Source organism: Dysidea avara, chromosome 8 (genome assembly GCF_963678975.1).
Source record: "Dysidea avara chromosome 8, odDysAvar1.4, whole genome shotgun sequence".
Taxonomy (NCBI): Eukaryota; Metazoa; Porifera; class Demospongiae; order Dictyoceratida; family Dysideidae; genus Dysidea; species Dysidea avara.
The window spans coordinates 27,066,659-27,079,421 of record NC_089279.1 but is presented as its reverse complement, the minus strand read 5'-3'; the positions used below and the strand labels follow the sequence as shown (position 1 = coordinate 27,079,421).

At 36.7% G+C, this 12,763-nt stretch overlaps 3 protein-coding genes across 3 annotated transcripts in view; all 3 read left to right on the top strand.

The window, feature by feature from the left end:
- LOC136262690 (retinoic acid receptor RXR-alpha-B-like) overlaps positions 1–6,888 on the top strand; it is a 34,437-nt gene extending 27,549 nt beyond the window's left edge. Inside the window, exon 3 of the mRNA XM_066057060.1 lies at positions 6,577–6,888. Within this exon, the coding sequence (XP_065913132.1) occupies positions 6,577–6,824 (248 nt within the window). The 3' untranslated portion in view covers positions 6,825–6,888. The remainder of the gene's footprint in view (positions 1–6,576) is intronic.
- Positions 1,932–6,569, top strand: LOC136263669 (retinoic acid receptor RXR-gamma-A-like). Its single transcript, XM_066058305.1, has 2 exons — positions 1,932–2,472; positions 5,897–6,569. The coding sequence occupies exons 1-2, from the start codon at positions 1,932–1,934 to the stop codon at positions 6,532–6,534; spliced, it is 1,179 nt and encodes a 392-aa protein (XP_065914377.1). The 3' UTR covers positions 6,535–6,569.
- Positions 6,889–7,673: 785 nt separating the features above from the next.
- On the top strand, positions 7,674–12,278 carry LOC136262698 (protein phosphatase 1D-like). Its single transcript, XM_066057067.1, has 2 exons — positions 7,674–8,024; positions 11,548–12,278. Exons 1-2 carry the CDS (start codon positions 7,772–7,774, stop codon positions 12,204–12,206), a joined length of 912 nt encoding a protein of 303 aa, XP_065913139.1. The 5' UTR covers positions 7,674–7,771; the 3' UTR covers positions 12,207–12,278.
- Positions 12,279–12,763: the final 485 nt, after the last annotated feature.

The window sequence follows — 12,763 nt, the reverse complement described above, 5'->3', positions numbered from 1 at the left end:
AGAGACACTGTGTATGCAAATTGCTACTATTGTGTACCAGTGACCGACCATGTTATATGTTGGTCTGTCATTTTGACATATCAAGTATATATTGAACACTGAAATTGGTCAGACAACATAGCTGAATAGATGGTAAAAATTTCAGGTTAATAATTATGTTACTTGAACGCTAAGTTATGGGATCTACCATGTTAACAAAATTGGATGTGTGTGGAAGACCTCTTTTTGCAAATCCGGTCACAAATTAATTATTGAGTGCATATATGGCTACATTTTCTATTGGTTTTATTGTCAGGTTATGTGAGTGTGATACGATTGGTAATTTTAATGGCACCATATCTAATATGAATCAAGCAAATATTGTACCAAGTTTGGTGCTTTTATCAAAAAGTGAATGATTGTTTTGCTTAGCTGCTCTACTATGATAGACAGTGCATAGTTTTTTAGTATTTTCTATGTAACCACAAATCACTACACTGCTTGTCTGCATTGAATCTGTGACTAGAATATTTGACTTATTAGATAGTCTTGATCTTACATATAAACACTGGCACCAAAATTATTTGGCAGCTACAAGGTATAGACCCACTTCTATAGATGCCACTGTCTACATAAGTGTATAACTTTCTCTTTGAACTTCATTGCATGGATGTAAAATGATGTTGGATTTTTTAAAAATTACCATTCCACTGTGAATTGCATATACCCTGTTATGGCTGCTTTGTGCATTTTACCTAGAAACTTTATGGATACATCTAACAACAACCAGCTTTAGTAATTTTCAGCATAGCTATATATTTTGCTAGCCTGGGCAGAAAAAATTGTCTGCAGGCATTGCTGAAGGTAAAGAGATATTATTGTTGATGGACAAGCCTCGGAATTCATTGATATCATTTTTGATGTCCCATAGGGCACAGTCTTTGGGCCTATACTTTTCATTATGAATGACCTTCCAAATAGCTCTAGCCTGTTAGTTGATTGTTACATCATAATATTATATTTACTGCTTATTGAAACACAGCCTTTCTACTCATGCCTGCACCTAGTGGCTGGGAGAAGTTACGGCAAATGAAGTTTGATCTAAGGTTTTTATGTTGGTAAATTGAAAAGTTTGTCAATGAAATGACTTGTCTAGGAATCACCATAAACTCTAAGGTTGTACCGATACCATATATTTTATCAATATCCAATACTTATTGTTTATTTCTGATGCACCCTTTTACAGCTGATACTTCAAAGTACTCATTGTTTTAAGCCTATTAAATAACCAATGTAGTCACCAGTAATCATTGCTTATACAAACTGTATAGATATACTGAAGTTGTCTGATTTCGTCAGGAGCTAGCTACAAATTATCAGAATAATATTAAAAGGTGATTATATGTAAAGAAAAGTCCTGTAATGAAAGTTTTTACTAAACCGGTATTATAATTATATAATTTCAACCCATCATCCGTGTAGCTAAGCTATTCTGGCAAAGTATAGGGCTTGTAGGTTGTAATCAGCAAGGGTAGCACGTCCTATGGCCAAGAAAGATAGCGTGCCACACTGTGGGTAAGAATAAACAATTTTCATGCATGCATGCATAGCTCCATTGTCCCTTCTCCAAACTGGATTGCAGCTGCCAGAATCGCACTGGCACGTACCGGCATGCCAAGCTCAGTGGCGCGCTCCCACTATCGAAGTGGTCATCGTAGTCTATATCTAAAGCTCAGTTACATGAGTTAAGTGTTTCTCATTGATCGTCGTTTCGCACTACACGTTCAAAGTTTCGAACACGAGGTTAATCATCTTTATTAATTTTTTAAAGACACTTCGAGAATAAGCGAGCGTATACGAGATTACACGGCACTGATGACGTATACATTTACGTCAACTCGGTCAGAACTTGTCTATAAAAACGCGTTGAGCTAGCTAAGATTGCAGCAAAAATGAATTCTCCAGGTGTTTTTGTACACCACCAAGAAACATACGATTGGCCTCAGTGGCATGACAGAACTTTGGAGTATGATGGCACTACGGGTAATTATGGCCTCGATGATGACTACTTCAGCGAATGGCTGTCAACAGATTTTCTACCAGACGTTGAAGACCAACACAATAGGCCTGACATTAGCTCCATTTCTGATCACAGAAGCAGTGTTTACGTTAATCCATCCGTCACTTTACCGTCATGGACTTGTAGGACGAAGAACTCCGCTCATTCACCTCCAAGATCTGCTGACTCCACCAGTTCGCGGCCAGCCAGTCCACATCAGCAAGCTTGCCGTGTATGCAACGATACTGCCTCAGGAATGCATTTTGGGGTGATGAGCTGTGAGGCATGTAAGAGTTTCTTCAGAAGAAGTATTCGAGTAGAAGCAAAGTATGTGTGTAGAGGCAACAGATGCTGTGAAATTGATAAGAACACAAGAAACAGATGTCAGCACTGTCGCCTGCAAAAATGTGTCAATGTTGGAATGAAAAGGAATGGTAAGGATGTATAGCTAGCTGGAGTGTATAGAGGATTCCAGAAACAAAAGCCACACTGCTGCCAAAAATGGTTACAACAAGCCGCAAACCTCCGGCCGCAAACAGCACTGATACAACAACCATTTGTATTTTAACAAACTCATAGGTACCCGCTTCAGTTTAGAAAACATAAGAAAAACATGTAAGCTACTTCGCGTAGCTTTTCTTGTCACAGTGAACTGAATCACAGTGATGCAATTAGTGAGTTGTGTTGGTTTTCTTAAAGTTTGTGTTGCTCCCAGTGATGCAGACAATAAAGTCCATTATATCATACGCAAGCTTGTCTCAGTGGTTAGTGTACCGATAATCGGATTGGCTATCAGTTATCAGCTATATCGGCCTTATTTTATATCAGTATCGGATTAGTAACGTGTGTACAAGCCCACACTGTCACTTTATAACTAAATTTAGAATGCAAATTGCTAGAGAAAAGGTCTATGCATATATGCTACCATATTGGATCAGCTTTGTTTATCGGCTTGATAATATTATTTTATATCGGTAATCGGAAATTGAATATCGGCCAAAGGTCATATCGATGTACCTCTAGTTGTACTCCAAGATGGCAGATGTAATAGTTAACTGTAAAGGGTCTATATTGGTACAAAAATTTGAGACTGTGAGAAACAGTTGCTTTTCAAATCATTTGAAATAAGAGTTGAAGGTTACTTATTGCTATAAATTAAAGACCTACATAGCTAACTTTTATAGTGATGTAGTTTTGACAGATCAAAGCTATATTTATATAAGAAAATTTGGACCATGCAATTGTAATATCTGTGCATTAATCGCTTGCTTTTGAGTGCCAATTTGGTTGAATGGCTAACATTAATCAGGTATCATATCAAGTATATAGTTTAGCTATATATGAATATTATGCCTAGATCCGAAATAAGATAACCATTTACTAGTTACGTATATGATATACGACTTCATAATATTCCTGGAATCCTCTAAGCTAGCAAATAATCACATGAAAGCTATAGCAGTCAAAGTAACAAAAATGAGTAGCTATGTATGCTGGAATCCTCTAAGCTAGCGAGTAATATTCGACAGTCGAAGTAAGGACATGAGTAGGCTATTTATCTGTGGTAGCTATGTGGCTTATCATAATTCCTGGAATTCAAGTTGCTAATCGCTTGAAATCCAACAGTTGGAGTAACAGAAATGAGTAGAGTATGACAGATTGGAATATTGGAAGTTTTGAGTACAGAACAATAGAAGAGCAGCAGTGGTATTTTCCATAGCTATTATTGGAGAGCAGCAGTAGTAGCTAGTCCGTGAATTTATTACATTTTGTAGAACTTGATGTATTTATACTTCTTTGCTGTGCCCACAAAGTGACATAGACCACTTTGCTGGTTCTAGTTTTGGCAGTATTTTCTTGAGGACTTGTTTTGATTTACTGTAGTCACAACTATGTGTATATGTAGTAGCTAGTTCGTGTTCTTTTATATTTTTTATACTTGGATTTTCTGTTGTGCCAACATAGGCTGCTGGCTAGTAGTTCTAGTGTGGCAGAATTTTTTTGAGAACTGTAATTCTATATTAGCCATATACATGTACTGCAAATCAATTATGGAATTAATTAATATGCTGTGTGATTCGCTCTCCACCACCACAAACACACTCTTCTGTCACATAGACAGGGCTCATGAAAGCACAAATGTCAGTGACCATGAAGTTGTACATACAAAGTCTAGCTATTACATGCCTGTCTAGCTCACCGAAAGTACTAGACTAAACTTGCTAGCTAGCAATGATCAGTTTCAGTCCTTGACGGATAAATTACAGGTAACTGTAGCTTGCAGTGAATCGATATTGGATTTGTCTATTGTCTGATGATAGATACTTATAAGCAATCCAATATGCAGTTTGCAAGATAGTATCTTTTGATTTCCGTCTCTTCTATATCTAATTCTTGTTTTCATAAATTAATGCTTTTCGGGTTGTCAAACTTAATACAGTAGTACATCTAATAATTACATTGCTGATGCTGAAGCTGTATATGCTGATGAAGTTGTTTTAAGAGGAAACTAGTCTTTAGCTTTTCCAACAAACTTCTGACTTACCCAACACATATCAGCAAGAGTTTATAATGTGTAGGGTATAAACTCTTGATATCAGTAGTGAACTTTGATATACCGTATAGTCAGTGATTTGCTTCAAACCAAAAATCTTCTATCACTAGTACACAGTATCTCCCCTGTAGGGTTGGGCAAGTATCTCCCCTGTAGGGTTGAAGGATACTGAATTTTATGACATGCGATTATTGCACGAGTCATTTAATGCAATTATTGCAATATTGCATGTGAAAATTGAAACACAACCAGATAGTTTGAAAAGTCCATATGACTGCTTGTCTTCGTTGAGAATTAGTTTACAGACACAACTTCTTTGCGAACAAGTTAACCAATTGACATAGTTAGCAATAATATGCACAAACTGTATAAAATAAAATCTTTATTTGCATATTAAATGATGTGATGAACAGCAACACAATATTATTTGTAAATATTGTTATACACAATGACCCCACTACAAGAACATAATAGCAGTTGTATATAGCTGTATTGTGAGGTCTAGAATAGATAAAAAAATAGATGATAAATGCGATAATTATTGTGAAATACAATTAATATTGCCTATGCGATAATATTGCGAAGGCAAAATACATGTGATAATGGTATTGCTAGCACTTGCTTATGCGATATTGGCGATTTATTGAAATATTGCCCAACCCTACTCCCCTGTATGCTCTTTGCATGTATTTAAATCTCAAACTCTTCTTTTTAGGGATGTTTCATGCAAGATTTCAGTTTTTAACTACATGTGTTGCTATTTATACAATTATAGATATATTGAAGACTTGATCAAAATGTTAGACGTTTGCATGAGCTGAGCTACGGCTTAATACTAATTTAATTGGCCGTCAAATTAATAGCTGCATATAGATTCACAAAATTGTACACGGGCAAGTTATTCAACAGTTGATAACACTCTAGTAGAGCAATATATACTCCAACACAGCAGTCATTCCTTTAACACTTCATACTAAATAGAGAAGTCCAATAGTGGCTTAATGGTAACATGAACATTAAACTAATACTTCCATCAGACAGGAAATAACAAAATGAAGCATAACAGTTCTGACTAATATCCACACAAAACAGTGTTTCATCATTAAGTGTTGCAGAGTTTTTCATCAGCGAATGTATATTGCTCTGCTACTGATAGTTAGAGAGCATCTAAACATTACCTGAATTTTAGTATATCCCCACTATATAGTATTTCTTTAGTTTATCATGTCTAAGTTATTGTAGTATGCATGATTATGTTATTGCAGTAGAATATTTTAATTTCTGTATTTGTTTCCTTTCAATAGCTGTTCAAGAAGAGAGAACACCTTATCCAACCAAAGAGCATAAGTTGTCACCTAAACATATCAAGAGTTGTAGTTCAGCCCAAAATGGCCCATGGACTGTTAGTACTGTGGGTATACCTTTTCCATTTTATTCATTTGGCCGCACACCTGTTCACATGGGCAGCAATTCATTCAACAATGATGTCAAGATTATGTCATCTTCTGTGATGTTAGAGATACTTGCAAGAGCAGAGGAGGGAGAGAACAATCCAGTTTTACCAATGGCTAGTCCAATAACTGAAGGAAATATACCAGACAGCACAAGGAGATTGTTGCTAAGTGTGATATCATGGGCAAAGAAAATACCAATGTTTGCCCAATTGTCTGTTGAAGATCAAATTAAATTGGTTAAAGAATCATGGATGGAAGTATACGCACTGAAGCTCATTTACCATATTGCCAAGTTTCCAACTGGTAGTGATGTTGCTTTCAAGAATGACCACTTAGCGCACTTGTATCTGACTGACAACCCGCTAGTAGTCTCCTCCATACAAAAACTTACCAAAGAGTGTGTAGCTAAAATGCAGGATGTTCAATTAGATGAAACAGAACTTTCATGTCTCAAATTGATAGCCTTCATGAACCCATGTGAGTATTAATTATTTGATTATGATAGCAAATTCATTTTACATCATTTTTAGTTGTACACAGCTTGTCTGATAGTGGACAGAAGATGATTGAACGCACACAAGATGCTGGATTGGAATTACTGGAGGATTATGCAAAAAGAGTCTTACCAAATTCTTCCCAAAGAAGATCTAAGCTTCTACTTTTCCTTGGTCAAGTGAAGGCTTTGTCGAAAGATATCACAAAGCTTGTTGAGGACAAGCAAGCTGTTGGATCTAAGAGTGATGATGTTCTCCTTAAACTGATTTCACAATGTCTTTGACTATCTAAATATTGTTGCCAATTCTTAAATTTTGTAATATAAGAAATTATTGAAATGATTTTCAAGCCAGCCACAAGCATGTGTTATCAATATTAATGCATAATGCATTAGCAGTTTTTGAGAAACAAAAATGCATGCTTGATATTTTATCAACCTTTGCTGCTGGGATATACTCATCAAGTCAAGTGATGTGTATGGGTTGTGTGCATATTCTGTTATTTGTATGTATAATGGTCATTAGTGGAAAGGACAGCCCTGAATACTAGACATGTAACCTCTTTATAAAGATCATCCTACAAGGTCCTAAATCAACAGTATATTAGTAGCTTGTGCACCCCTTAACTAAGGACACCTCTTTACAAAGGATAAATATAATGGCGTCCACTCCCATGCACTGTACTATAGCTACGTAGCTACATATAGTGTACTGTAAGTGTTCTTAATTGAAAAGAACTTACGTGGTCTCCTGTTCAGTGAAGCTTATTTTATCTGTGAATGTCATCCCACTAAGGACCAGTCACCTGTGAGAAGGCTAAAGCCTGGGAGTCATAAACATGTAACTGTGTGGCAAGTATGTAGTGTTGTGGATCATACCCATTGCATGTACTGTACTGTTCGCACTAGCTACCTCTACAGTTACATTGCAGTATGGACAGCTAGTGGTGGTTAGTATTTATGCCTTTATAGACTCTACTGACCAACAGAAGTGCACAACTGTACATATAGCTTACTAAAAATACATGAGCAGTCAACTATGATGCAGCAATACTTTAGAAGAATTGTCCTTTCATATCATATGATGATGGGACTGGCAAGCAACAAAGCACAGCTGCATGTGAAGCTTTACAAATTAAACTTGTCAATATATTTTAGTCTGTCGGCGCACGCCCCATTCACAAAAGTTTAGGGGATCGTTCAGTTTGTGAAGATTTGTGAAGTTTGTGAAGATGAAAGGAGATCGTTCAGTTTGTGAAGATTTTATTACTGTGGAAATTATACGAGAGAAAAATCGCGAAAGAATCGACTTTCTGGCCTTGTTTGATGGCCACGCTGGAGTTGAGGCAGCCGAATATGCTCGTGATAACCTCTGCCAAACTTTGAAGGAGAACGAAGATATTTACAGCAGTGATCCAGTGAAAGTGTCGAGAGCTATGGAGACAGCTTTTATGAAGATCCACGAGGGCATGTGGTCAGCTAGAGGTAAGGACTGTCCCATTTTCATTTATTATCAGTTGTTTAGTTTAAACCACTAAAATAAGTCTAAAGCTCAATTAAATGTATATCTGTTGTATGCATGGCTAGCATTTTGTTATGTAGTGACAAGCACATAATACACAGCTTTGATTGGTACTGAGCTGTGATAAATATGTGTTTTGACTAAGTACATGTCACTTGATGTTCAGTTGATCCATGTGTCACCACATGACTCAGACAATGCAAAAGCATGCAAAAGCATGCTCCTTTGAAATGAATATACCTGAAAGCTAAGCTGTTATTTACCCCTGCACAAATTACTGCAAGGTCAAGGAAAATTAGGTATTCAATTTCCTCAGTTTGTTTTGTTAAAATAGTTCATTGTCAGCTCTATACACCACATCAAAGGAAAGAATGGCACATTGAGTTATGGTTAAATGTTCTGCCTGTTGCACTACCTTACAACACAAGAATGATATGTGAAACCATAGATTATATGTGTCCTAGTGGATGTGAAATTCCCGTTAAATTATTTAACTAGGATGTTAAATTATTTACTTATCCTAGTTACGATGTGCCAATACATTCGGAAATTTGTTGAAATGTACTGAGTGGCTGTTTGGCTTTTTCTCGCTTGTTTGAAGGCGTGGGCATTCCTTTTATATTGTTTATCATGTTACATTGTGTACTGAGCAAGAACACAGCATGTCTGTGGACACTGGGAAAAATATTGTTTGCGACAGGTGACAATGGCAGGTACGCACCAGCTAATATTTCAGTACTATTAGCCAACTTCTCGTCACCGTATTTACACAACCAAAGGAATGTGTGATACATAGAAATAGATTTTATGCCACAATACTGCTCAGCTTGAGCTAAACAATTGCACAAAGTAGTGCCTGTTTTGTGACGTTTTATCGAAACAGTGGAATATACAGCGAAGCAGTGAATATCTAGCTAGCCTACTACAGTCTACCTGCTACAAGTGATGTAAACAGCAGTAAAGAAACAACGCTGCACTTTCTGTTTCTTCAGAAAATTTGCACAACCGTTTTGAAACACCATATTTCACCTTTAAACCTGAATTTTCTTACACTGTTGCTTGCTACTCACCAGCATCCCTACCCAGTCCAGCCTCCAATTAGTGTAGGTGGTAATTAACCCAACTGTAAACGACAAACACTAATTTGCTGGTTACAAGAACAGCCACCTGTCAAGGCCATAAAGTTTACGCGCACCGAAACGAGGATGGCCCATGACATCACTATGTAAATAATATGGATGTTTCCAATCCATGTGTCGTAGATTATCTATGGTGAAACATTCCTGTAATCCATCCACTTGTATAATAATTTGAAGCGTGACACAAAAATTACCCTCAATTCGTATTTAATTTTTATATGGTATAGTATAATTATAGACAGCACATAAAACTGTTGGCACATTAACTGCAAATCAACACCTTTAGGGAAAGCTCTTGATGTATGCATTGTAAATATTTGCTGAATGCATGCACATGTTGGCTTCAATAATAATTATAGTCAGCCAGTAGCCAAAGTACTGCAGATCGAAGTCATGCTGGTGTTGGCTTTTTTTTTCAATACTTGTACTGCTTTACTTTAGGATACTAAACTCAACGATTTTCACTTAGGTTCCCTGGTAGTCTCCTCGTACAGGCTCTGCCTTCTGTGCAAACCCTCCAGTGCACAACTGGTAAATAATAAAGTAAGGTAGAAAATTTATCAGAAGCATTTCAGTCAGATTGCTTTAAAAGCATGTTTGGGCTTGGCAGTACCCTTGAAGGTAATCAATCATACAGTATGATAGTACTGTATAGTAGGGACCACAAAGTAGTAGGCGTGGCTCACGAAATAACATCACCCAAAAACAGCCTCAATTTCCCCTGACGACAATGAGGCAGTATTGGTTAGGTAAAACTAAGCCCAAACGTGCTTTTAGTTCGACCCAAAACGCTTTCAACAAGTTGCTACAGATTTTTTTTTTTAAATATTTAACTGAATTTTCTACTGACTGACTGAGTAAGTAACTGACTGACGCCTTCAGACAAGCGTAACTCAATAACGGCTAAGGCTACAGGCTTGATTTTTTCACCGTTCGACGTTGCTTCAGCCCAAGAGGTACCTTTTCGCATACTGCAGTACATACAATGCATTCTTCATGGGCTTACCAGTGCCTCCTTTGTGTCCCATTCGTCTTTGCTGACAACAAAAAGTGTCGCTTCCCTTCGTAACAGAAATCGCCCGTATTTTTCATAGTGGCTATTTTGTTAGCAGAGGTGCTTTTCGAACAGTTCTTGATTCGTACTGCTATGTAACAGATTGAACATAGCTGACAACGAAGCATAATGGTTACTTCACTTTGTAGATGAATAATTAACATAGCTAGGGTGTGCAGTGCTATTTCAGATGCGGTATGCGTGGGTTCACCAGTCATAATAATTATTTACAAAAAAAATCAACAAACAAGTACACAAAAAATTTGGAATTTTCAACTACAGTAGGGACCATAGCACATCAATAAAAAGTACTGAAACATTGCAAGTTGGAGTAGTCCATGATATTAAATCACAGTAAAATGATAAGAATTGTAATATCCCTACTGTGCATATCCATTATGGTATCTTGAGCACAGTAGGGATATAACACTTTTTATTGCTTTACTGTGATTTTATATCATGGACCACTCCAACTTGTTTCAGTACTGTTTATCGATGTGCTATGGTCCCTACTCTAGTTGAAAATTCCAATTTTTTGTGTACTTGAATAAGGGTTTCTGATAATATATTTGGTGGTAAAATATAAAAGACCTTTGTCATCTGTACTATACATTGCTAACTGCTGTGTTTTTGAGCACTAATGTTATTGTGTTGTAGTGTATTTACTTGCATAGCCATCGGAGGATAACAATTAAGGCAGCAACATAGTATCATTGCAGCTTCCTCAGTAAAAATTAGGTTGAATGAAAAGAAGTTAGTGTTGTAGAAATACTCTAATAGAGCAGTCACATGTGCCACCATGGCTTTAATGTATCCATTTGTGTGGGGTGTGTGCCACTATTGCTAATTTTTTCTCACTATACATATCATAAGCTTCAGTTTAGAAGTCATTCTCGGAATGAAAGCCACATATACAGATCCCTTTTAAAATTTGCACAAAATTACTAGGATACAAAATGTGTGAAATCCTTGTAGCTACTTGACTGGTCATATGCACAAATTTCAATGGCTAGATGTTGGATTAAATGCAATGCATTTATATTCTATATAGTTGCATTGTAGCAGTCATGGTACATCTTCTCTTAAGTTCCAAATCAAGGACACAATAGTAAGGAAAAAGATTTAATGATTTTTAGCTCAATGCATTTTTACCTCTGAAAGAAGGGAGCCTCTTAAATTACCTGGTCCCAAATATATTTTTTACAGACAAGTTCCACTGCATTCTATTGTATGTCTTTTTGTTGTTTTATTCATAGTATGAACTTGTCTTACTGGTAAATTTCTTCACAACAGACACATGGAAACAAACAGTCAAGGGCATACCAAGCTATGCTGGTACTACAGTGGCATGTGCACTGTTCAAAGATGATAGAGTTCATGTAGCAAATGTTGGTGACTCTAAGATAATACTAGCATGTAGAAATCCTAACTATGGTGGATTGGGAGAGCCTGAAATTCTGGCAAAAGAACTTAGTATGACTCACAGACCCGTGGATGTTGAAGAGAGAAAGAGAATCGAACATCTTGGAGGAAGTGTCTATGTTAGTGCTCGTGGAGACACTCGTATCTTGTGGGAAGGAGACGGGCTTATACCATGTAACTTTCCAAGACCAAATCTATCAAGAAGTCTAGGTGACCTGTGGAGTGCTACAAGGAGTGGGGAATACTTAGTGTCACCTGTTCCATACACCTGCACCCATTACTTGACTAGTAGTGACTTGTTCTTTGTGATAGCCAGTGATGGTATATGGGATGTGATTGATCCACAAGAAGTAGTTGAAATTGTCTATAGCATATGTAAAGAACCAACTGTAAGTAAAGACTGGATGAATAAAAGAAACCATATCTCTTATGCATTGAAGAGTATAATTGATAAGGCTTACTTTACATGGCATTGTAAGAATCTCAGAGCAGACAATATTAGTTGTGTTATTGTGTACTATACAATGTAATCATTGCAGTTAGATAGATATCAATTAGATATTACTCCACAATGCTGAAATTTATATTTGATGCTGTTAGTCAAAATAATTATCCTTGCAGGAATATTTACTTAAACCGATTGCATGTCCATAGTTTAGATTTGTGTAGCATGGTTGCTCATGATTATGTTGTTAGGTAAGTACGTATACTTAATGTAATAGCAAGAGTAAATAATGGAGAGTTATTTACTCTTGGGTATTCATGATCATCCTTGGGTTCAAAATAAAATACTCTAATAGAACAGTCATCACATGTACAACCATTATTTGACAGTCCTCCACAAGTATATGAAAACTTGCATCTCTTCCTCCATACTACCTACCAACATCACGATCCACGAGACAGTACCATCCACTGCACTACATTTTTCAAAAACAATTAATGATTGGAACTCTTTACCAGTAGATCTTATTGAAGTTGCAGATGCTGACATTTTTAGAACCGGACTACAATCATTATTGTAATTGTGTTACATGTATTTGGGCAAATCTGAGCACACCAGCAGGGCTGACTGCTCAGTAATTAT